This window comes from Pongo pygmaeus, chromosome 2 (genome assembly GCF_028885625.2).
Source record: "Pongo pygmaeus isolate AG05252 chromosome 2, NHGRI_mPonPyg2-v2.0_pri, whole genome shotgun sequence".
NCBI classification, from domain to species: domain Eukaryota; kingdom Metazoa; phylum Chordata; class Mammalia; order Primates; family Hominidae; genus Pongo; species Pongo pygmaeus.
This window is the reverse complement of record NC_085930.1, coordinates 116,684,376-116,710,695: the sequence shown is the minus strand read 5'-3', so window position 1 is coordinate 116,710,695 and position 26,320 is coordinate 116,684,376. Positions and strand designations below refer to the sequence as shown.

General features: G+C 42.1%; 1 protein-coding gene across 4 annotated transcripts in view; it reads left to right on the top strand.

The window, feature by feature from the left end:
- The window catches only part of MLH1 (mutL homolog 1), a 57,992-nt gene that overhangs the window by 18,115 nt on the left and 13,557 nt on the right, over window positions 1-26,320 (top strand). For all 4 annotated transcript variants that reach the window (XM_054481138.2, XM_063662044.1, XM_054481140.2 and 1 more), the window contains exons 7-13: window positions 280-322; window positions 471-559; window positions 2,881-2,993; window positions 5,308-5,401; window positions 8,145-8,298; window positions 13,486-13,856; window positions 16,622-16,770. In XM_054481138.2, coding sequence (XP_054337113.1) covers window positions 280-322; window positions 471-559; window positions 2,881-2,993; window positions 5,308-5,401; window positions 8,145-8,298; window positions 13,486-13,856; window positions 16,622-16,770 — 1,013 coding nt within the window. The remainder of the gene's footprint in view (window positions 1-279; window positions 323-470; window positions 560-2,880; window positions 2,994-5,307; window positions 5,402-8,144; window positions 8,299-13,485; window positions 13,857-16,621; window positions 16,771-26,320) is intronic.

The window sequence follows — 26,320 nt, the reverse complement described above, 5'->3', positions numbered from 1 at the left end:
TAGTGGCATGATATCCTTGATTGTATCAGCAACCTATAAAAGTAGAGAGGAGTCTGTGTTTTGATTCAGTCACCTTTAGCATTTTTATCTCCATGAAGTTTCTGCTGGTTTATTTTTCTGTGGGTAAAATATTAATAGGCTGTATGGAGATATTTTTCTTTATATGCACGTTTGTTTAGATTACTCAACTCCACTAATTTATTTAACTAAAAGGGGGCTCTGACATCTAGTGTGTGTTTTTGGCAACTGTTTTCTTACTCTTTTGTTTTTCTTTTCTAGGTATTCAATACACAATGCAGGCATTAGTTTCACAGTTAAAAAAGTAAGTTCTTGGTTTATGGGGGATGGTTTTGTTTTATGAAAAGAAAAAAGGGGATTTTTAATAGTTTGCTGGTGGAGATAAGGTTATGATGTTTCGGTCTCAACCGTGAGGCAATAAATCCTTGTGTCTTCTGCTGTTTGTTTATCAGCAAGGAGAGACAGTAGCCGATGTTAGGACACTACCCAATGCCTCAACCGTGGACAATATTCGCTCCATCTTTGGAAATGCTGTTAGTCGGTATGTCGATAACCTATATAAAAAAATCTTTTACATTTATTACCTTGGTTTATCATTCTATCACATTATTTTGGAACCTTTCAAGATAGTACCTGCATTAAGAGTTTGCTTTAGTCAAATACACAGGCTTGTTTTATGCTTCACATTTGTTAATGGAGTTCTTATTTCATGTAATTAACACTTTCTGGGTATATGTAATCTCCTAGATGCTGTGGCGTGAATCATGTGTTCTTTCAAGGTCTTAGTCTTGAAAATATTTATAGTGTAGTAGAATTATTTTATCTTCCAATGCTCCTTCTTTTCCTTGTATTTCCATTATCATCACTTTAGGATTTCACTTATTTATCATTCAACATTTATTAATTGCCTCTCATATTCCAGGCTTTGTGCTAGAAGTTAGAGATATAAAGTCAAATAAGATATTTCCTGCCCTTAAAAACTGGATTCGTGTCACTAAATCTTCATTATCAAGAAAAGCATAAGAGGGGAAAAGTGCTTGCATTATGGATTCCTCATAGTTGCTCCCCTCTGCATGTAAAAATCACCATTTCCATCATAGATTCCTAGAGGTCTCAGGACTTTATAAAGCCCAAAGTGCCTATGTCATAATATGAGGAAAAATACTGAGACCCTTCCATATATGGGAGGTATATGGATGAGACAGCTCCTGACTTCACTTTTCCCAGAAATCTGAAAAGCAGCAGCAGTCATTCCAGAGCCCAGTTTCTACTTTGAAGGGCAGATTATTTATTCTTTGAGCTAAACTGACTGAGGAACAATTAGTTTGCTTTTAATTTACTATTTTCTTTTCTTTTCTTTTTTTTTTTGAGACAGAGTCTCACTCTGTAGCCCAGGCTGGGGTGCAGTGGCTCAAACTTGGCTCACTGCAAGCTCCGTCTCCGGGGTTCACGCCATTCTCCTGCCTCAGCCTCCCGAGTAGCTGGGACTACAGGCGCCTGTCACCACACCCAGCTAATTTTTTGTATTTTTTAGTAGAGACGGGGTTTCACCGTGTTAGCCAGGATGATCTCGATCTCCTGACCTCGTGATCCACCCATCTCGGCCTCCCAAAGTGCTGGGATTACAGGCATGAGCCACCGTGCCCAGCCGCTATTTGCTTTCTAATTGTTAATGAATTAATTTTTTAAAACTGCTCCTAGAGCGAAGGGAGAGCTCTGTTTACAGTGTAACTTTTCAGAGCTTCTGTAACTAGATTTTAAGATCAGAATTAGTTGTTGTGAAATCTTAGGGACTGTACAAGATTAGAAATCGTCTATAGCAGCATTTCCCAAAGCAGGCTTTCAGAACACTAGCCTCATGAGGCATTTTGGGAAAAAAGAGTTTGCTGGTTCAGTGTGTATGGGCAGTGCCACAAGCCGTACCCTCCGTTGAAGACACTCATTCCACACATTACTGCATAAAAAGCTTCCACCAGCCATTCGGCTGCTATTGAGTGTCTGCTATTTCCTGGGTATTGTGCTATATGGTAGGGGTATGGTAGTGAACAAAGAAGAAATGATGCCTGCTCTCAGCTGACTTTGCAGTTGGAAAGACACATGAAATAATTATGCCATTCATTAGCAGGTTGTGCTAGATGCCTCACTGGAAAAATAAAAAACATGATGGAAAACTCTGTAGGGTCAGAGAAAGGGATCATTAGAGAAGGTTCTTTGAAGAAATAATTTTTGAAATATGAAGGATAAATAGGAATTAACTCTGTACCAATAGGTTAGGAGTAGAGCTTTCCAGACAGAGGGACTAGTTCTTGGGAAGGTCTCCAGACAGAAATGTGTGGCTTGTCTGAGGACCTCTTATTCGCCTATTAACCTTCCCTCCCCAGTAAACACTCCTGGGAACAACACACATTGTAGAACCATGTTGTGGTGCTATTCAGTATAGCAAGTAATTCAGCAGAGATAAGTTCTTGGAATCTCATCTTTGGGATTTAGTTACTAAGATACATTCAAGTTTCAGCAAAATAAGGTCTCAGAGCTTGGACTCATTGTTCTGTTCCAGCAATTAGAGCAGTACCTGGCACATAGCACAAGTGCTTGAAAACACTGACTGAGTAGGGTAGGTGGGTGAGTGGATGGGAGGGTGGGTGGGTGGATGGATGGGAGGGTGGGTGGGTGAATGCATGAACAGACAAATGGATGGATGAATGGACAGGCACAGGAGGATCTCAAATGGACCAAGTCTCCGGGGCCCTCATTTCACAAAGTTAGTTTATGGGAAGGAACCTTGTGTTTTTAAATTCTGATTCTTTTGTAATGTTTGAGTTTTGAGTATTTTCAAAAGCTTCAGAATCTCTTTTCTAATAGAGAACTGATAGAAATTGGATGTGAGGATAAAACCCTAGCCTTCAAAATGAATGGTTACATATCCAATGCAAACTACTCAGTGAAGAAGTGCATCTTCTTACTCTTCATCAACCGTAAGTTAAAAAGAACCACATGGGAAATCCACTCACAGGAAACACCCACAGGGAATTTTATGGGACCGTGGAAAAATTTCTGATCCATAGGTTTGATTAAACATGGAGAAACCTCATGGCAAAGTTTGGTTTTATTGGGAAGCATGTATAATTTTTGTCGTAAGTCTGTGCTCAGCCCTCCCACATGTGCTCATTGCTGGTTGACTGTTGGAGTCTGGTTCTTACCTCTAAGAGGAAGCCCAGGAGAGGGCATAACAGGCTCCTGTGAGCCAGCACACTGTCCTCACCTGATGGTGTCAGAGTCCTTACAAGTAAGCCCTAGCCAGAACATTGCTGGAAGAGATCAAGGGCCACTGTTTGAAATTGCACAGCAGGATACGGAAAAGGGGTACCTTAGGTATAGGCATTGTCATTAAAGAAATTGCTAAGATACTTGAGATTTTCCTTTTTAAGGAATGAGCTTTATGATACAAAGAGCAGTTCTAAAAATTAGGGAGGAAATTAACTAAATTAATTAGGATATTTCTCAAATTCCTTTACAGTTTTTGTCTCTCTGCTGATATAGTGTTTACATGATTGTTATTTACTAAACAAATGCTATTTTGTATTCTGCTCCTTATAACTTAATTGTTTATTACAAGGTTTTGATGGTGACCTAGCAACAACAAATAATCCCAAAACACAGTCTGAATTTTTTGTTTTCCATCCAGAAATAAGATGAATCTTTCCATTTCCGTGTTTTCAGTTTTCATCATTTTTATCCTATAGGTTACTTATCTTTATTGTTTTAAAGCATTTCGTAATAATTTTATAGTTTTTGTTTTGTTTGCTTGTTTGCTGTTGGAAATGGAATATTCCCTCCTTCCATTTAGACTGCTAACCAGCTGTAAATGTTTCAAAATATGCATGTTTTACAGCAGTTGTTCAAAGCAATACAGGAACAGTAAGGACAGAGCCAGTCATTTTACAAACACATTCTGTTAAACTGATGTCTATTAGCAGGGTTTTTCCTATTTTATTAGGAAGGACTTACACCTGATATAACAAAGCTTGTTTTAATCAAGGCTCAGAAAATGTTTTTCATTAGTTTTTTTCCTAACCATGAGGAATAACTGCTTTGTAACACACATGCTGGCTATAAAGCAGACAAAAAATTCAGTATAGGTGCTGCCTGACTGGCCTCTGTCCGTGTTTCTGTTGGGGCTGCTTACCACAGCCTCTGCATTATCATTAGCTAGTGTGTTCACAATACCAAGTTCCCAGTAGCAAAGAAAGGTCAAGCTCTTACGCATGCCATTCATTTATCTACACTGTGCAGGCACACTCAGGTGGCAGGGACAAAGAACACTCCTTTGGCACATCTCAAGTTCAGAATTCTCAGCAGAGGGGCTCCAGCTGTCCTTTTGTCAGGTGCCCATGCCTGCTCCAGGCCTGTGTGGTCAGGACATGTGTTACAGAGTACAGTGACATTAATGATGGGGCCATGGATGTAGTGAGCACTCAGAGGATGTTAGTCTCTTCACTGATAAAGTCACAACCACTTTTCCTGTTGGAAATAAAAAGATTTGACATATCCTTGTTTACAGCAACACACGACAACAGATAATCTGCAGGTCATCTAAATCTGTCCAGAGAGAAAGGAGAGCTGTGTTTCCTGAAAATACATCTTCCCCTGATTTTAGTCTTATTTTTTTCTGCCTTTATTGCTTTCTACCCTCTCCAAACCAGCCTCATTTCCTAAATTACCTTGAATATGCATTGACACTTGTACTGCCTGAAATTCTGGAAAACTCAGTATGGCTACTCCACCGTCGGAACTTCCTGAGCAAAGTTAGTTGCTCTCTTGGCTCACTATTTAGCACACACACACGTCTATAATAGTGCTGGCCACTTGGGGTTGGAATTAGTTTATTTATCAGCATGTTGTCTCCCAGCACTTGGTGTGTGTGATACGCAGTATGTATTTGCAGAATGAAAAGTCTGAGGGCTGACGTCATACTTCCCACTGTGCCCAGCAAGAGCACAGTTAGTCCACATGAGCTAATGGGGGCAAAGGGAAGTGAGGAGGGAGAATGTACTGCCTTATTATGTTTTCTATTACTTGGCTGAAGTAAAACAGTCCCAAGCCGATAGTAAGATACTGGGCTGGGAAGTGGCGACAGGTAAAGGTGCACCTTTCCTCCTGGGGATGTGATGTGCATATCACTACAGAAATGTTTTTCTTGAGGTGATTTCATGACTTTGTATGAATGTACACCTGTGACCTCACCCCTCAGGACAGTCTTGAACTGGTTGCTTTCTTTTCATTGTTTAGATCGTCTGGTAGAATCAACTTCCTTGAGAAAAGCCATAGAAACAGTGTATGCAGCCTATTTGCCCAAAAACACACACCCATTCCTGTACCTCAGGTAATGTAACACCAAACTCCTCAACCAAGACTCACAAGGAACAGATGTTCTATCAGGCTCTCCTCTTTGAAAGAGGTGAGCATGCTAATAGTACAATCAGAGTGAATCCCATACACCACTGGCAAAAGGATGTTCTGTCCCTTTTTACAGGTACAAGGCACAGTTTTCCTTCATTTATTCACTAATTTAGCAGAACCTCACTAAGAGCCTCCTATATGCCCGGCTCTGTGTTAGCAATAAAAAAAGGAATGCCATGCCTCACCCCATCAGGAGGTGCTGATAGCTTGTAGGCAGAGTGGAAACAGATGTGCTCTAGAGGCTCTAAATATTACTTCTGCTGGGGTCATTTGGGAAGCCACAACAGCTACTGTTTATCTTCCATAAAAGACAATCAGCCGGGCACAGTGGCTTACACCTGTAAATCCCAGCACTTTGGGAGGCTGAGGTGGGCGGATCACAAGGTCAGGTGTTCAAGACCAGCCTGGCCAACGTGGCGAAACCCTGTCTCTACTAAAAATACAAAAATTAGCTGGGCATGGTGGCGGGCGCCTGTAGTCCCAGCTACTCAGGAGGCTGAGGCAGGAGAATCACTTGAACCTGGGAGGTGGAGGTTGCAGTGAGCTGAGACCGTACCACTGCACTCCAGCCTGGGCAACAGAGCGAGACTCCATCTCAAAAAAAAAAAAAAGACTGGGTTCTGCTCTGTGGAGGTTCTTGTCTTAACATATCCACTGTTGATTGCCCAGATGTTGATGTAATTAATTTAGCAGTCATATTTTAGCAGTCATAAATAGTTTAGCACTTGCATTAAATAGACCAAACCCCATAGTAGGTATTTGAAATACAGAGTAAATGTGAGGTACCCCTGCTCTAAAGGAATTTACAGTCCAGAGCTGACTTATGGAGGATTTCTTTCTATTATTTCTGGCTCTGCTACTAATTTGTCTATTTCATATCCTAATTATCCTAATTTATCATTGTTTTCATTTTGATTGAAAGGGGGAGAGCATAGAAATTGTGGTAAAAGGTAGTTTTATTTTATTTTTTATTTGAGATGGAGTCTTGCTCTGTCGCCCAGGCTGGAGTGCAGTGGCACAGTCTCGTCTCATTGCAACCTCCACCTCCCAGGTTCAAGCAATTCTCCTGCCTCAGCTTCCCGAGTAGCTAGGATTACAGGCGTGTGCCACCACGCCCAGCTAATTTTTGCATTTTTAGTAGAGATGGATTTTACCATGTTGGCCAGGCTGGTCTTGAACTCCTGACCTCAGGTGATCCTCTCACTTTGACCTCCCAAAGTGTTAGGATTACAGGCTTCAGCCACTGCACCTGGCCTAAAGTTAGTTTTAGATTAAATGTTTTCATGTTTTCCCTTGCAAAGTAATAAACTGGTCAAGTTATCACCTTGTTCCATCTCCATATTAATCAGGGTCCAAACAGGAGATAGAAACCATGCAACAATTTGAATAGATGAATAAAGAATTATAAACAGGAGATTAGAGTAATAGGGGATTAGATAGTAAGAAGTGAAGAGATAGGAACAGCAGATATAAAGAACAACCATTTCCTCCTACGGCTGAGATACCATCCCCTCACCACACTCCCCCACCTACTGACTGAAATGCAGACCTTATTGAAGAGAATGTAACTGGCTCACTGCGAGGTAAAGTCAATGAGGCGCTCCCCAGTACCACTCTGAGGGGATGCTGGGGAAAACTGCCCATGAGAAGAGGGCACATGCTGCTGGCCACTTGTGCTAAAGAACTTGAAGTCTGATAGGGGTGCACCCTAAGCTGGCATAGAAACCCTTTCTTCCTGCTGAGTCCCTCTAGCGCCTTATACTGGCAAAGCTTTACATTGCAAACCTCCATTATCACAGAGCAAGCAATGAAAGATGGACTCAGAGCTGAGGCGATAAATTGATAGCTAGCATAGCCTCTAAACTGACTTTTATGACTACATTTTATGGATAGAAAGTGTTCTTGTATATATTGTTTCTTTACATAATAGGGGACTTATTCATGGCTGCAGATGAGAAAACAGATCCTAAGAAGTTAAATGACTTGCCCAAGGTCACACAAAGAATTCCACTAGTTCTAAAATGACAGTAATTACAGTTAACATATATTGTATGTGGCAGATACAGATAAAGCACATGGCATTAATTTTTCTTTTTTTTGAGATGGAGTCTTGCTCTGTCGCCAAGCTGGAGTGCAGTGGCACGATCTCGGCTCACTGCAACCTCTGACTCCCTGGTTGAAGGGATTCTCCTCCCTCAGCCTCCCGAGTACCTGGGATTACAGGCATGTGCCACCACGCCCAGCTAATTTTTGTATTTTTAGTAGAGACGTGGTTTCATCATGTTGGCCAGGATGGTCTCGATCTCCTGACCTCGTGATCCACCCGCCTTGGCCTCCCCAAATGCTAGGATTACAGGCGTGAGCCACCACGCCCAGCCACTTGGCATGAATTTAATTCCCACCATAAACCTGTGAGATAGGTAATTCTGTTATGTCCACTTTACAAATGAAGAGACTGAGGCAAAGAAAGATGATGTAACTTAACGCAAAGCTACACAGCTCTTAAGTAGCAGGGCCGATATTTGAACACACTCAGACTCGATCCTGAGGTTTTGACCACTGTGTCATCTGGCGTCAAATCTTCTGGCCACCACATACACCATATGTGGGCTTTTTCTCCCCCTCCCACTATCTGAGGTAATTGTTCTCTCTTATTTTCCTGCCAGTTTAGAAATCAGTCCCCAGAATGTGGATGTTAATGTGCACCCCACAAAGCATGAAGTTCACTTCCTGCACGAGGAGAGCATCCTGGAGCGGGTGCAGCAGCACATCGAGAGCAAGCTCCTGGGCTCCAATTCCTCCAGGATGTACTTCACCCAGGTCAGGGCGCTTCTCATCCAGCTCCTTCTCTAGGGCCTTTGAAATGTGCCCTGCCAGACATGAGAGCCCAGATTTTTGCCTGTTACTTAGGAACTTTCTTTGCAAGTATTACCTTGATGGTTTTAACATTTTCTTCTTTGAACTTAGTTATAAAGGTATTGTGCTGTTGTTCCTAGGCTTAGAGTCATAAGGCCTGAGCTCAATTCCTCACTTTGCCTCCATCTGGAACCTGAGACCAACTTCCTAGGAAAATGAGCTGTCTGAAAACAGAATAGGGTGCCTCTTCAATGCGCTCGTCACTGGAGATGTTCAGGAGGAGGCTATTCCCACCTACACAGGGCGCAGTGGAGGGGCTGGGCCCCAGGGAGGTAGCGAGAAGAGTGGAAAGAGCGGAGGCTCTACTGTTGGACAGACCTGGGTTACCAGCCGTGTGACTAACCTTCCCTGGCCTCCATATCCCCCTCAGTAATGAAGGAATGTGTCACCCCCAAATCCAGGGACAGTTACAAGCAGTCAGTGAACAGAAAGTGTCTGGTACAGGTTCTAAGTGCTTATTATTCTAAGACACTTCACTTACCTGAGTTCTCAGTTTTCCTATCTATAAGATAAGCAGGTTGGATAAAATGTTCTCCAATATACTCCTGGTCCTGAGATGATGTGATTGTGGGCAGCCCTTTAATCATGGTGAAGATGTTCATCATAAGCACACTGAAACTACAAAATAGGAATATAAATATTTTCTCCATTAAATTATGCTGGATCCTAGAAGCAGAAACTGGAACTGTGAGACCCTACTTCACAGAAAACTTAAAATTCCCAAGCAGGTGAATGCTTCTCAGAAGGACACTGACAGTTACCTACCTGGAAAGAATCTAGATGGAGGTGGCATGGGCACTAAGTGGTGAGATTAAACCTAGCTAGGGCAGCCCCACCAGCCTTGGAACCCACACATCTGGAGATTGTTGATGCAGAGAGAAAGGTTCCTACTGGTGAGACCTGAAAGGGATATGTGGCAGGTGGGAGGAAGAAGTTATGTCTGGAAACCAACCCTTGTTCCTCCGTTATTGATTGACTCCTGGTACCAACATGAGCCCTGGGTCTTATAGAGGCCATAAGTCTCTATGCCTTATAGTGCCCATGGATAAGATGAGGCCACACATGCCTCCAGTGGGTTAACGTGTCTAGCGTGGGTAAGGCTCTTGGAGCACTATGATACACAGGAAATGCCCAGTAACTGTTAGTTGATTTGATATCTGTTCCCATTGCTCACTTAAGCTCAGTGCCCCTTTACTGATCCTTTTATTCTGCCTCCCTCCGCACATGTGCGTTGAGACTCCTATCTGAGACACACACTGTGTTGGGTGCCCTGGGATGCAGCATAGATGTTGCTGCCTTCCACAGAAGCGCTCATGATCTGCTAGAGAATATATCCCATGGGAGAGAAAAACAGACTCGGGAGAATATAGCAGGGGCCTTTGTCCTGGACTTTGGCATTTAGGAAAGGGAGGGAAGAGACATGGAGGCTGGGACCCAAAGGCTAAATAGGAATTTGCTGGGCCAAAGGGGAGGGGGAATGAAAAGAGTGTTTCTGGCAGAGGAAATGGCAAGGATAAAGGCCTGGAGGCGCAAGAGAATATGTGTTTGAGGATCTGAAAGTTGAGTGCAGTGGGTCCAGTGTTCTCTACCCTGGCTGCCATTAGAATTACCTGGGAAACTTTTAGAAAATTCCAGTGTCTGGGCCCTCCCTAAAACAATAAATCATTCTTGGGTGGTGGGGTCTGGGCATCAGGATTCTTTAAAACCCTCCCCAGGAACTGTCATGTGCAGCTGGGGTTAAGCTATGCTGAGGTCTGAGTATGGATCTGTTAGGGCAAGCGGCAGTGATGGAGTTGAGGCTGCAGAATTCAGGCCAAATAGGTTTTCATCAGGATATTAAAGAGTTTAGATTTCAATTTGGTGGGAATGGATGAGATCTTATTTGCATTTTATGAAGAGCTCCGTGGTTGCAATATCAGAATGGATTGGAGAGGAGCAAGATGGAAGCCTACAATGATTTGGGAGAAGTGGTGAGGGGCTTGAGACACAGGAAGTAGCCCCATTCACTAATAGTTGAGCATGTAGAATTGCCAGGACCTGGAAATGGTTTGGCTGGTGGGGAGTGGGAAGAAAGGCCCAAAGTGTGAAATGAAGATGGAGAGCACATTGCCTAGCCCAGAGTGATTGCCATTTGCTCTGTCCCAGTTGAGGTCCAAGGGGTTGGCCAGAGATCATAGAGTCTGTGGCTCCATGGGGAGAAGAACCTCTCAGCATGCCTCCTTGTCTTATCCTGGGTTAGTCAGATTCATTTCGTTAGATTACATTTTTTTTCCTGTGGAACTCTGCTTAAGTCCTGACCAGTGTGTTTTCAGAAGGATCAGAGGGCCTGCCCTTGTCCATTGGTGCATGACACCAGCTTGGTGGGCTCCTTACTGCTCCCTGTTTTCATAGGGTTATCAGGATACCTTCTCTCCCTGCCACCAGCAGGTCACACTGGCTCCTGACTTTTTGGCCCGGGGAACCACCATCTTTCTGCTTCTCAGATTGTGCCTTGTGCTCCACTGATCATGGCCAGTACATCAGAAGCCCTGGTTTGCAGTGAATGCATTTGGTATGGAAATCAGGAACCCTGGGGTTTCCACTCATCATATTTGGTTGCTGTGTTTTTCCTCCAATCTTTCACCATAACAACAATCAACTCAGAAGATTTCTATAACCACTTGTGTGGGGGTTTCTCCCCACACACTAAACAAGCAGTCGGTTCCACAGTGGACAGCAGCTGGTCTCCTCCAATTTAATTCCAACACTGTCTACTTGGAGATAGCATTAGATCCCACAGGTTGAGGGTGCAGTCCCCTAGACTGCCCCCCAGTCTCCTGCTTCAGACACCAGTCACAAGTCCAGGACTCTAGAAGTTCTGACCAGTTTCAAGTTGGGGTTCCCACAACCCCCCACTTTATTTTCGATTAATTTGCTGGAGTGGCTCGTAGAACTCAGGGAAACACTTAGTTTTCTGGATTTGTTACAAAGATTTAAAAAGATACCAATAAATAGCCAAATAAAGAGATACACAGGGCTAGATCTGGAAGGGTCTGGAGCGCAGGAGCTTCTGTCCCCATATACTTGGCTCCTAGCACATGGATGAGTTCTTGTTCATTTTCCTGTCAGCTTCGACATGTTCAGCTCTCCGGAAGCCTGCAAACTCTTGTCTTCTTGGGCCTTTTATGGAGACATCGTTAGGCAGGCATGATTGAAACATGGACAACTGTGTCGAAATATGATTGGACATAAAGGGGTCTAAATTCAGTAAGGCCTGTTTGTTCAGATTCTTCTTGGCCTCTCTGTGGCCATTCTTTCCTCCAGGATATGGGGCAGGACCCCTATGGAATGAGGGTCTTATGACCCACAATCAGATTAGAGTCCTGCCTTGGGCAAGTGAAAGGAAAGCAGGAGAAGGTAAGAGAAATTCTGTTTCCTGAGACCTTCTGAGGCCTAAAGCACCCCAACATTATAACAGAAGACGATAACAGGACTATGGGAGTTATGAGCTGGGAACCTTGGACAAAAATAAATACATATTAAATAAATATTAAGTGTATATATATACTTATGTATATTAAGTGTATATGTGTGTGTATATATATATTTTTTTAATTTACTGGTGGGTTTTGGGAAGCAGAAGTTACCATAACTACTCTTAAAAATCTTTTAAGACTCTTTGAAGTTAGAAAAGTCACCGTACCTTTTGTTTCCATTGGTCCTGTACTTATTATACCCCAGCAAGAGGAGCATAATGTCTTGTTATATCATTCTGGTGATAAGATTCATAAGTGGGTTCAGCTGGTGACAGCCTGATTCCCTCATTGTAAACTTATCCATCAACATGTAGCTTAATGGTTTCACCTTTCGTTGATGACCATTACCTGAATCAGTTATTTCATTAGATTGCAAGATTAGGATTTTCTGATTTTATCATTTCTTCTGTATTGACTGTAATTCTTTGGTGTAGAAGAACTTTCCCTTGTTAATAGCTATTTGGTTGTCCTGAAGTACAGTTCTTACTAGAAAGTAAGACCAAATGCTGAATTATATCCCTCTAGCTATCAATTTTCGAAGGAATGAATGGTGTCCTGGTAATTTCCAGTGGTGTTTAATTACGTTTTCCCTTCTCTTTCTCCCTCTCTTATTCCCTCCCTCTCCATCTCCTCCCTCCTCACTTTCAGTTTTTTGCTCTTTCAGTATTTTGTCATAGCTGTTAACAGAGCAACATATTTTAATCAATTGTAGTCATTTTTCTTTTTGGTGCTCAAATTATCCCGTCTTAGTCCCATGGAAGCAAGCCCTTGGAGCTAGGGCCCTCTACCTTTTGACCGAATTCCATTAGTCTTGATAATTTCCTTGTTTCTGACAAGACAAGATGTTGCAGGCACATTTTATACTTTCCCAGCCCAAGCCCTGGAATAGGCCTTTTCTCCAAGGAGCTCTAGTTCATTTTAGTGGGAAATGGTATTTAGAGACTATAATCTGGGATCTGGGAGTCCTCATTGCTACTGAGTAGTCATTACTTTTAGGCCTTTCCAGTGGTCAGAGCTAGGAAATATGTATATTTAAAAATGGACAGTTGAATGGTTGTTGCCAGGAGCTGGGAGGAAGGGGAAGTGAGAAATTGTTTAATGGGCACAGAGTTTCAGTTTGGGGAAGATGAAAAAGTTCTAGAGATAGCTGGTGGTGATGGTTGCGCAACAATGTAAATGCCACTGAGCTCTCATTTAAAAATGGTTAAAATGGTAAATTTTGTATATATTTTACCATAATAAAAAAAAAGTCTTCTTCTGGCAGCACCTCCCCAAGACAAAAATATGAAAATTTTACACTGATACTTCCATTTCAAGATAATTTTAAGATTATAAGGATTTTACTTAATTCTGGAATTTTATACCTGTAAACCTTTTATACTTCAAATTTTGGGCAGAATTGTTTCTATAACAATGATAATTATACCTCATACTAGCTTCTTTCTTAGTACTGCTCCCTTTGGGGACCTGTATATCTATACTTCTTATTCTGAGTCTCTCCACTATATATATGTGTGTGTGTGTATATATATATATATATATATATATATTTTTTTTTTTTTTTTTTTTTATACAGACTTTGCTACCAGGACTTGCTGGCCCCTCTGGGGAGATGGTTAAATCCACAACAAGTCTGACCTCCTCTTCTACTTCTGGAAGTAGTGATAAGGTCTATGCCCACCAGATGGTTCGTACAGATTCCCGGGAACAGAAGCTTGATGCATTTCTGCAGCCTCTGAGCAAACCCCTGTCCAGTCAGCCCGAGGCCATTGTCACAGAGGATAAGACAGATATTTCTAGTGGCAGGGCTAGGCAGCAAGATGAGGAGATGCTTGAACTCCCAGCCCCTGCTGAAATGGCTGCCAAAAATCAGAGCTTGGAGGGGGATACAACAAAGGAGACTTCAGAAATGTCAGAGAAGAGAGGACCCACTTCCAGCAACCCCAGGTATGGCCTTTTGGGAAAAGTACAGCCTACCTCTTTTATTCTGTAATAAAACTGCCTTCTAACTTTGGCTTTTCATGAATCACTTGCATCTTCTCTTTGCCTGACTTGCCCTCTGGAATGGTGCTGGAATGGTGCTGTGGCCTTGTCCACTGTCTGCCTTTGACCATAACTTGAGAGTCACCCACCATAGTGTTCTTTGAAATAAATGTCCACAGTACCAAGCATGAGTTAAAAACACTTCAGAATGTAGAGGAGTTGTTCAATTGAATAAACACACACACCAGAAAAAAAAGCAGGTTTATCTTTTATTTTTAGTAAAGAATTTTGATAGAGCCTCAACACCAGAAATGGCTAGAGAGAGAAGCCTAACATATCTGGAGGATTATTTTTCATCCTACTTAAAGGTGCTTTCACTTTTTTCAGAAGAAAACACACGTTCTGAATCTAATTTATAAAACTCCCTGGCCGGGTGCTGTGGCTCACACCTATAATCCCAGCACTTTGGGAGGCTGAGGCAGGTGGATTACCTGAAATCAAGAGTTCGAGACCAGCCTGACCAACATGGTGAAACCCCATCTCTACTAAAAATACAAAATTAGTCAGACGTGGTGGCGCATGCCTGTAATCCCTGCTACTTGGGAGGCTGAGACAGGAGAATGACTTGAACCTGGGAGGCGGAGGTTGCAGTGAGCCAAGATCGTGCCATTGCACTCCAGCCTGGGCAACAAGAGCGAAACTCCGTCTCAAAACAAACGAACAAACAAAAACCCCCAAAATCCCTGAAGTACGTGAGCTAGTGGTGAAAGAAAGCTGGAGAAAAGGAGCAGGAATAATAATAATAATAAAGATTGTCATTTAATTTTGAGCACTTCCAGTGTACACTCTGCAGGTACTCTAAGACATTACCTCACTGAAATCTCTAAGGTAGATATTCTTTATTTCATGTGTACTTATATGAAACCTGGAGCTCAAGGTGAAGGAATTTGCCCAAGGCTGCACATGCACTATCGTGGCACTAATTAGCCATGTGAACTGGGACACATTACTTCAGTTTGCTCATTTCTGAGTCAGCCTAGCAAGATGACTTCTAAGAATTTTTTCCAGCCGGGCGCATTGGCCTGTAATCCCAGCACTTCGAGAGGCCAAGGTGGAAGGGTCACTTGAGTCTAGGAGTTACACACACACACACACACACACACACACACACACACACACTAGCCAGGCATGGTGGCAAATGCCTGTAGTCTCAGCTACTCCGGAGGCTCAGGTGGAAGGATCACTTGAGCCCAGGAGGTTGAGGCTGCAGTGAGCCATGATCACGCCACTGCACTCCAGCCTGGCTGACAGAGTGACATTCTGTCTCTAAAAAAAAAAAAAAAAGATTTTTTTCCAGGGAATAATAAAGGAAGCTAATATTTATGGAGCATCTACGGTGTGCCAGATACTTTGCATACGTTATCTCATTTAATGCTCTTATCCCTGCAGGGAAAGTATTACATTTGTTTATCACTTGCAGAACTAAGTGATATTTACCACAGAGTAGTCAAATATTTTTAAGCCCAAAATCAAGTGGTATCACTTTTCTGCTGAGAATGTTTCAGTGGTTTCCTTTGCTCTTGGGATAAAACTTAAATCCCTCACCCTACCCTTGCTCCAACCCTCCACTTTCCTTCTCCCACGTGGTGATTTGGCCATACAGCTCTTGTGGCTGATCTGAACTGACTGAGCTTTTTACCCTTTTGCTCTTGCTGTTCTCTCAGCCTGGGAACCCCCTGGTTACCTCTTGGCTTGGTGTGGTGCCTTACATCTATAATGCCAGCACTCCGGGAGGCCAAGGCAGATGGATCACCTGAGGTTAGGAGTATGAGACCAGCAAGTCACCTCTTGCCAGAGGCCTTCTTTGTCCATTGAGTCTGAAGTTCTTTCTCCTCTCATTTCCCCATCATTCTATTATGCTACCTTGTTTTATTTTCTTCATTGTGTTTATTGATACTTAAAATGATCTCTTTTCTGTTGCTGTTTGACTCTCCCACTAGAAAGTAAGCATTGTGGATCGGGCACTGTGGCTCACACCTGTAATCCCAGCACTTTGTGGGGCAGAGGCGGGCGGATCACCTGAGGTCAGGAGTTCGAGACCAGCCTGGCCAACATGGTGAAACCCCGTCTCTACTAAAAATACGAAAAATAGCTGGGTGTGGTGGCTCGCGCCTGTAATCCCAGCTACTCAGGAGGCTGAGACATGAGACTCGCTTGAACCTGGGAGGCAGAGGCTGCAGTGAGCTGAGATCACACCACAGCACTCCAGCCTGGAAGACATAGTGAGACTCTCTCTCAAAAAAAAAAAAAAAAAAAAAAAAGGAAGTAAGCATTGTGAGGGCAGATACCTTATCTGTTTTGTTCATTGCTGGATGTAGTTAGTATATAGCAGTGTCTGATGGATGGATAAATGGAGGAATGAATGAATGAGACTTGACAAATTCAGCTCACTTGCTCAAGGCGCTGCAGCTCTACGGGATGAAGCTATACTCCAGAGTCCTGCTACATTGGCTGTGTGGCCAGCTGCTGGGATCTGAGGGTTGTCAAATAAGCAGTCTACCAGAGAACAGACTGATCTTGTTGGCCTTCTGTCAGCACAGGGGTTCATCCACAGCTCTGTAGAACCAGCACAGAGAAGTTGCTTGCTTCTCCAAAATGCAACCCACAAAATTTGGGTAAGTTTAAAAACAAGAATAATAATGATCTGCACTTCCTTTTCTTCATTGCAGAAAGAGACATCGGGAAGATTCTGATGTGGAAATGGTGGAAGATGATTCCCGAAAGGAAATGACTGCAGCTTGTACCCCGCGGAGAAGGATCATTAACCTCACTAGTGTTTTGAGTCTCCAGGAAGAAATTAATGAACGGGGACATGAGGGTACGTAAACGCTGCGGCCTGCATGGGATGCATAGGGCCTCAACTGCCAAGGTTTTGGAAATGGAGAAAGCAGTCAGTTGTCAGAGTGGCCACTACAGTTTTGCTGGGCAAGCTCCTCTTCCTTTACTAACCCACAATAGCATCAGCTTAAAGACAATTTTTGATTGGGAGAAAAGGGAGAAAAATAATCTCTGCTTATTTTAATTAGCATTAATTGGTATTCTTGTTAAACTATAGGAGTCAGAGTAAATCAGTCATTTCACCAATTTTCAGTTTGTTTCTGTCTTAGCTAACAGCAGTGTAATAGTCAGCAAAATTCTTATCTTGTGTACTGAATGGCATGTCCTGTTGCTGAAAGTGCACAGGCTTGGGAGGTAGCCATGAGCTCAAATCCTGGCACTACCACCTCTCTTGTGTGACCTTAGACTCCTGACCTAACCTTTCTATGCCTAAGTTCTTTCTTACCTATAAATTAAATTAATTTTACCCTTAAAGATCATTGTGCTGATTAGAGATAAAATATAAATAATAACACTTGTTACAGAGCAAGGAATTGACACTTCTATATTGTGAAGACAAAGTGGTAAATCATTATCATCTATGTCAGAAATAGCTTTTGAGAATACCTGAGTATAGAACTATTCTTGATCCCTGTTACTTCAAAACTAAAATAATGGTTTTAGGAATTAAAAGGTGAGGCTAGTCACCTCCAAGGGATGAACTGACTCAGGGACTGAGGTATATAACAGTGAACTGGTCCAAACAACAATCCTGACCCCACTTTATGAGTGAGACTATGAGTAATGGTCTAAGTGTAGACATCATTGTCCAGGGTTCCAGTAGGCAGCTCTGTACTTGAGAATTTAGCAGTGACCTTTCTATTTTTCATCTATTATACTTTTTTTTTTTTTTTTTTTTGACACAGGGTCTCACTTTGTCACCCAGCTGGAGTGTGGTGGTGCAATCATGGCCCACTGCAGCCTCAGCCTCCCTGGGCTTAGGTGATCCTCCCACCTCAGCTTCCTGAGTAGCTATAATTACAGGCATGTGCCATCATGCCCAGCTAATTTTTCTTTTTTTAGAGATGGGGTTTTGCCATGTTTCCCAGGCTGGTCTTGAACTCCTAGGCATTCACCTCTGTCTTCCAAAGTGCTGGGATTACAGGTGTGAGCCACCACACCTGGCCTATTACACATTTCTTAATTAAAGTAGTCAAATTTCAAAACTGTTACAAAGTGTATCTTAAAATACGACAATCTGGTTTAATTTTTAAAAGATATGAGTAGCCAAGGAGCAATTCTGTGCCTTTCCCACTAGTTCCTAACCTTTTAAAGCAGCTGCTTCTTGGCCGGGCTCAGTGGTTCACCCCTGTAATCCCAGCACTTTGGGAGGCCAAGGCGGGCGGATCATGAGTCGAGATCATCCTGGCTAACACAGTGAAACGCTGTCTCTACTAAAAATACAAAAAATTAGCTGGGCGGGGTGGCGGATGCCTATAGTCCCAGCTACTTGGGAGGCTGAGGCAGGAGAATGACATGAACCCGGGAGGCAGAGTTTGCACTGAGTCGAGATTGCGGCACTGCACTCCAGCCTGGGCGACAGAGCGAGACTCCATCTCAAAAGGAAAAACAAAAAACAAAAAACAACCATCTGCTTTTGATTTAGTGGCTTCTTTAATTTTGTCGGTCTCAGTCACCATTTGTCTAAGCAAATTCAGGAAGGCTTCAACTTGGCTTTCTACATTTGTTCCCTTTTCTTAGCATTTTGGGCCTTTGTTTACACGTAGGAAAAGACCCACAGGTCGTTTCTCCCTTTGGGCAGGGTACAAGCTTCCTGTGACTGAGGTTTTGCTAGCTATAGAAGTGGCTGCCAATTGGCTTCTGGTTTTTATTTCCATGATTTGCACCAGTTGCTCTTCCCTTCCATCATTGTTAGCTTTCAAGCTAGGAACTTTTAAAATGCTTTTAAATAAAGGTGAACTGTTACTTGATGCATTTAGCAGTCTTCCTCACAGTGGTTTTGATGGACAGACTCCCTCAGTTTGGAATTTATGAGTTTTCTTTAAGGGTTTGTCTCCCTCATGTATAGCAGGCTGTTGAAAGTTACAATGTCAATAACTTTCTGAATAGTATCAAACTGTTTTCAGTGCAGTGTATTAACAAAACTAACCTGCCTCAAGTTTGGTCAGCTTTGGAGTCTTGCTGAGGCTAAAATGATAAATCTAAATGATTTAAAATTGTGTATTCCTACACAGTATCTCACTTAATTATAGAATAGTTTTGTGAGTGAGGCAGAGCAGATGCCGTTTTCTCTATTTTAAAGATGAGGAAAATGGAATGGAAAATGGAGAGGACAGACTAATTGCAACATCCCCACAATCAAAAACAGGCCCAGGTTCATGCCTTGTTGGCGGTGGGTTGCTACTGGCTGTGGCCTTCATGCAGGAAGGCTAGATGCATAACCAGGTCAACAGCCCGTGCAGGACAAGCATGCCATGTAATTCTGATTCCATCGACTGAGGCTGGTGTTTTCAAACGTGCTGGTGTAGGGTCTTACAGACGGAGTCATCTGTGCTGTGGGGAATGGAATGTGCTCTTGCTTTGGAGCCAGAACTCCTCTGAAGCTCCCACCACCTACACCATTCAGAGGCCAGACAGAAATTTGTTCACCGTTTTGGGCATGATTTTCGTGCTTTTGTAAAATGTGCTTCACTGCAGCCCTTACTGGGCTGTGGTGATGAACACTTAAGATACTGTGTGTGTGCTTTATAATCTGTAAGGCACTGTTCAAGGGGAGGGACCTCTGCCATGAGCCCCTACCCGCTGGTATCTGGTTAACATCCAAAGCCCCAGCCTGGGAGAAGCTGATTCTCGAGTTGAATGCTGTATAGGGATTTGACTGAGGCTCAGATTTGGTGAGGAAGACCACTAACCTTAACAGACCAACAGGCTGGCTACTCCCTGATGAAGTTCCCCAGGCCATGAAAGAAGTTAAGAGATACAGTCCTTGTAACAGCTTTCTTAGTTGCACCTGTATGATTATTTGATCAGTGTGTTGTCTGTGCAGGGATCATGTCTGTGGAGCTCACTGCCTCGTCCTTGGTGCTGAGCAGAGTGCCTGGCATGTGTACTCAGTAGATATTTGCTAAGGGAGCGAGTCAGTGATTGAGAGGAGCAGCCTGGGAGGTGAAGCCCTAGAATCTTAATTTTAAAGGGATATCAAAGTTGAACATTCAGTTAGACAGTTCTCTTGAGTCTAGGGATTTACCCATCCATGGTGGACACACTTTCAGTTAAAAAGTAAGGTTAATTTTGACAGGTTCTAGTATCCAGGCAAGCATTCTATGGAATAAAGCTCATCTGAGGGATTAGTAATGACTGAATTTACTTACTGCTAGTCCCATAATTTTGATCTGTTAATTAATGGGGTTAAGAAATGTCATAAGCTATTTGCTACCATTTAAAGTGAAAATACCCTTAACGTTTTTTGCCTCCAGATATCCACACTTAATTTCATTTTCTTGCTCTTTGGTGAACAGTCCTGGGTCTGAATGTATATATCCATGGTTTGTCACTAGGTGACAGGTTTTTTTTGGAACAAGAAATCAGTTCAGTGAACATTTGTCAAGTATCTTCCCTGTAAAAAGTGTACTGTGCCAAGCTCAGAAGTAGGAAGTGAAATGGATAAACTATGACCCCTGCCTTAAAGAACACCATGGTGTTGTATGGGAATTGTTTAGGTAGAATGAAAGAAATCCTCTAATAGAGATATGAGGCCAGTTCAGCAGAAAGCCAGGGTGAGATCTCCTGAGAGGGATGGAAGGGTGTCTTGATTATCTCTGGTAGCAGCAAAGGCACTGGCATACAGTGGCCACTGGAAGACAGCCCGCAAGGGATGGGGGTGTTTACCCTTGCAAGTGAGCTTTAGGAACTAGAGGACTGGTTGCCCTTTCTTCAGGTTTGGTTTCCCTTGCTGCAGAAAAAGATGCTGAGACTCAAGGCCTCGGCTATGAACTCAGATATGTGATTTGGCTTTGAAGCACAGACGGATTTTGTCCGATTTTGGCAGGGAAATGCCTACAGACAGCACTATGGGCATATTTAGGTTAGGGACGAAATGCAAGTTGTTTAAGTCCTGATAAGAGGCTGTGAAGAGGTCCAAGAAGCTTCACAATGCCCAATGAAGAAAAGCCCTGTGCTTGGTGCTGCTGCCTCCCTTCCCCGTCCTGCTGGCAGGGCTGCGCTTCAGTAGCTCTGGATGCGTCAGAGCAGTCCATGAACATTCTGTGTGGAAAATCTCTGACGTTTTAGTGGATTACACTGCTCTCCCTTTCCTCCAGTGCCTCATTATTAGTATTATTTGATGTTCTCCGGCTTTTAAAATAATCATTTTCCGCCTACGCAGAACATCCTGTAGAGACATTGAGGTTCCAGTGGGAACAGAGAGGAATACTTATTCTAAAAATGAAGAAAATAAACCTCTTTTTATGGAGTGGGTGATAGTATTGCAGAACTTCTATAATAGTATGAGAATTCACTTGTGGTGCCAAAGCTTAAAAAAAAGTATAGTAAAAACATAATGTATAGGCTTATTGCTGTGCTATGACCCATGCCCTGTTTTCTCCAACCTCTCTGGTCCCCACTCTTCCTTTTTGCTGGTGATATTTTTACTTATTTCATGAAAAAAAAGATAACATATACACACACATAGATGTATGCACAAGTATATATATGTGCATAACACACATAAACATATACATTGGTAAATTTAAAAATCATATTTATAAAATATACGTAGCATCTACAGAAAAACATGAACACTTGTGAGAATAGCATCTGCCTAAAAAATAGGATCACCTTTGAGGCTCTTATGTGCTGCTCCCCTGTGCCATTCCTTTCCCTTCTTCCTTAGAGGTGATTACTATTCTAAATTTTGGGATTATTATTTCCTTTTTTTATTATAGTTTTTTTTTTACCTATATTTGTATTCCTAAAAATTTGTTTACTTTTGCAAGCTTTTGATTTCATAAAAGTAGAATTACACTGTAAGTTTAATTTTTCTGCAATTTATATATAACTACACATATATTCCTAAGATTCATCCATCTTGTTACATACAGCTCTGGTTTACCTTTTCTGTATAATATAGATTCTGCTTCATGAATATACAGTTAATTCATTCTTCTGTTGAAGGACAGTTGGAGGACTCAAATGGCCTCAGTCCCTGTGTCCCCACGTGCCACCCTGCTTCCCAGCCTCATATGAGTTGATCGGTGGCCTGGCATACTGGATGAGAAGCTCTAGGTCATATATTTAAGAGAGTTATTGCTGGGTCATAAAATGACAGATTGTTTTCCAGAGGGGTCATATTGATTTATATTATCACCAACAATTATATTGTCAGATTTTTACCAGTTTGGTGATTGTGAAACAGTATCTGATGGTAGTTTTTATTTGCATTTTCTTGGTTGAAATAAAGTTAAGTGTATTTCAGCCAGGCGCGTTGGCTCATGCCTATAATCCCAGCACTTTAGGAGGCCAAGGTGGGCGGATCACTTGAGGCCAGGAGTTCAAGACCAGCCCAGCCAACATGGCAAAACCCCATCTCTACTAAAAATACAAAAATTAGATGGGTATGGTATCACATGCCCGTAATCCCAGCTACTCAGGAGGCTGAGGCACAAGACTTACTTGAACCCGGGAGATAGATGTTGCAGTGAGCCGAGATCGTACCACTGCACTCCAGCCTGGGCAACAGAGCAATAACTAAATAAATAAGTAATCAATTAATAAATAAGTATATTTCCTCAACTGTTAAGTGCCTGTTCAAGTTTTTTACCCAATATTTGATGGGCTCTTTTTTTGTCTTTTCTAATTAATTTTTGGAGTTTTTGATATATTCTAGATAGTAATGAGTTACATGAAAATATCTTCCCCTAGTTTAGGGATTCTCTAGTAACTTTTTAAAATGAATACTTGTTTTAGGAACAGAAATTCTTAGATTTAATATAGGCAGATTTCATCAATTGTTCTTTACAGATTGGCTTTTTAGCTTAAGAAATCCTTCCTAACTTTGCAATAATTAAAGATACGCTCTTAGATTGTTTCCTAAAAGACTGATACTTTAAGCCTCTAGCCCACCTGGAATTGATTTTCACAGATACTACATTTTTTACTAGTTATAGATTGGCACCTTCATAGAGCAAGTCCGATAGGTGCCATTTTTACGGCAGCATGTGCTCACTTAATGTCTCCATCAAATTTTGGTAATTCTCACAATATTTGCAACTTTTTCATTATTACTATATCTGTTATGGTGATCTGTGATCACTGATCTTTGGCATTACTATTGTAATTGTTTGGGGCAACATTAAGCTCACTGTCTTATGTGGGCATAAACCATGCCCACATAAGACAGTGAGCTTAATTAATAAATGTGTGTGCTCAGACCCCTCCACTGACTGAGTGTTCGCATGTCTTCCTCACTCTCCTCAGGCCTCCTTATTCCTTGAGACGCAATAATATGGAAACTAGGCAAATTAATAACCCCACAGTGTCCACAAGTGTTTAAGTGAAAGGAAGAGGCTGGGTGCAGTGGCTCACATTTGAGCTCACAAATGAGCCTGTGCTCATTTGCCATTCCAAAAATCCCAGGGCCCTTAAGAATTATGCTAACTCTACTCTGCCTCTGCTCTATAAATGGAACAACAAAACCTAGATGACAGCACATCTTTTTAGAACATGATTTACTGAATATTTTAAGCCCATTGTTGAGACCTACTGCTCAGAAAAAAAGATTCCTTTCAAAAGCCTGTAATCCCAGCACTTTGGGAGGCCAGTGCAGGTGGATCACCTGAGGTCAAGAGTTCGAGACCAGCCTGGCCAACATGATGAAACACGTCTTTATTAAAAATACAAAAATTAGCCAGGCCTGGCGGTGGATGCCTGTAGTCCTAGCTATTCAGGAGGCTGAGGCATGAGAATCACCTGAACCGAGGAGGTGGAGGTTGCAGTGAGCTGAGATCATGCCATTGCACTCCAGCCTGGGCAACAGAGTGAGACTACGTCTCAAACAAACAAGAAAACAAAACAAAAAAACTGAAAGGAAGAGCTTAATGAGAAAGGCATATTAAAAGCCAGGATAGGTTGAAAGCTAGGCCTCTTGTGCAAGTTAGCCAAGTTATACATGAATGGTAAAGCAAAACAGCTTTATTGCTGTAATAAAGAAAGTTTTAGTGGTCTGGATAGAAGATCAAATCAGTCACAGCATTCCCTTAAGCCAAAGCCTAATCCAGGGTAAAGCCCTAACTTGCTTCAATTCTTTGAAAACTGAGAGGGGTGAGGAAGCTACAGAAGAAAACTTGGAAGCCAGCAGAGATTGATGAGGTTTAAGGAAAGAAGCCACAAGTGCTGATGTAGAAGCTGTAGCAAGTTATCCAGAAGATCTAATTGATGAAGGTGGCTTACACTAAACAACAGATTTTCAATGTAGACAAAACAATCTTCTATTAGAAGGTGTCATCTATGACTTACATAGTTAAAGAGGAAAAGTCACTGCCTGGCTTCAAAGCTTCAAAAGACAGGTTGACTCTCTAATAGGTACTAATGCATCTGGTGACTTTAAGTTGAAGCCAGTGCTCATTTGCCATTCCAAAAATCCCAGGGCCCTTAAGAATTATGCTAACTCTACTCTGCCTGTGCTCTATAAGTGGAACAACAAAGCCTAGATGACAGCATCTTTTTAGAACATGATTTACTGAATATTTTAAGCCCATTGTTGAGACCTACTGTTCAGAAAAAAAGATGCCTTTCAAAATATTACTGCTCATTAACAATGTACCTGGTCACCCTAGATCTCTAATGGAGATATATAAGGAGATGAACACTAACACAGCATCTATTCTGCAACCCATGGATCAAGGAGTGATACTGACTTTCAGGTCTTATTTAAGAAATACATTTCATAGGGCTCTAGCTGCCATAGATAGTGATTCTTCTGATGGATCTGAGCCAAGTAAATTGAAAACCTCTGGAAAGAATTCATCATTTTAGTTGCCCTGAGAAACATTCGAGATTCCTGGGAGGAAGTTAAAATATCAACATTAACAGGAGTTTGGAAGAAATTGCATCCAGCCCTCATGGATAACTTTGAGGGGTTCAAGACTTCAGTGGAGGAAGTAGCTGCGGATGTGGTGGAAATCACAAGAAAATTAGAAGTGGAGCCTGAAGATATGACTGAATTGCTGCAATCCCATGATAAAATTTGAACAGATGAGGAGTTGCTTCTTATGGATGAGCACAGAAAGTAGTTTCTTGAGAAAGAACTTAATTCTGGTGAAGATGCTGTTAATATTGTTGAAATGGCAACAAAGGATTTAGAATATTATATAAACTTACTTGGTAAAGCAGCAGCAGGGTTTGAGTGGATTGACACTAGTTTTGGAAGAATTTCTACTGTGAGTAAAATGCTATCAAACAACATGACAAGCTACAGAGAAATCTTTCATGAAAGGAAAAATCAATTGATGCAGCAAACTTCACTGTTGTCTTATTTCAAGAAATTGCAACAGCTTCCTCAACCTTCAGCAATCACCACCCTGATCAGTCAACAGCCATCATCAGGGCTAGATCCTCCACCAGCAAAAAGATAACAATTCGCCGACAGCTCAGATGACTGTTAGCATTTTTTAGCAAAAACCTTTTTAATTTTATTTATTTATTTATTGGAGACAGAGATTCACTCTGTCGGCCAGGTTGGAGTGTGCTGGCACAATCTCAGCTCACTGCAACCTCCACCTCCCAGGTTCAAGTGATTCTTGTGCCTCAGCCTCCCAAGTAGCTGGGATTATAGGCATGTGCCACCACGCCTGGCTAATTTTTGTATTTTTAGTAGAGACAGGATTTTACTATGTTGGCCAGGCTCGTCTCGAACTCCTGATCTCTGGTGATCTGCCCACCTCGGGCTCCCAAAGTGCTGGTATTATTGGCATGAGCCACTGCGCCTGGCCAGCAAAAAAGTGTTTTTAAATTAAGCTGCGTACATTGATTTTAGACATAATGCTATTTGCACACTTGATAGACTACAGTGTGGTGTAAACGTAAGTTTTATATGCACTGAAAAACAAAAAATTTCACATGACTTGCTTTATTGTGATATTGACTTTATTGCTGTAGTCTGGAACTGAACCTGCAATATCTCAGAGGTGTGCCTGTATCTACTTGTTCTGTGATACCTCTTATTGTCAGTTTGTTTGGATTTACCACGTATTATTTGATCATAATTCTTTCCTATAGATGTTTTATGGTCTGCCTAAACCTTTAGTGGGGCCTTTGATGGCTTAGTCCTTTTAGGTTTAAGACAATAGAAGTTTATTTCTCAGAGTTCTAAAAACTGGGAAGTCCAAGATCAAGGCACTGACAGATTTAGTGTCTAGTGAGGGCCCGCTTCCTCATACATGGCGCCTTCTAGCTGTATCCTTACATGGTGGAAGGGAATAGCTAGCTCTCTGGAGTTTCTTTCATAAGGGCTAATCCCACTAATCCCAATTATG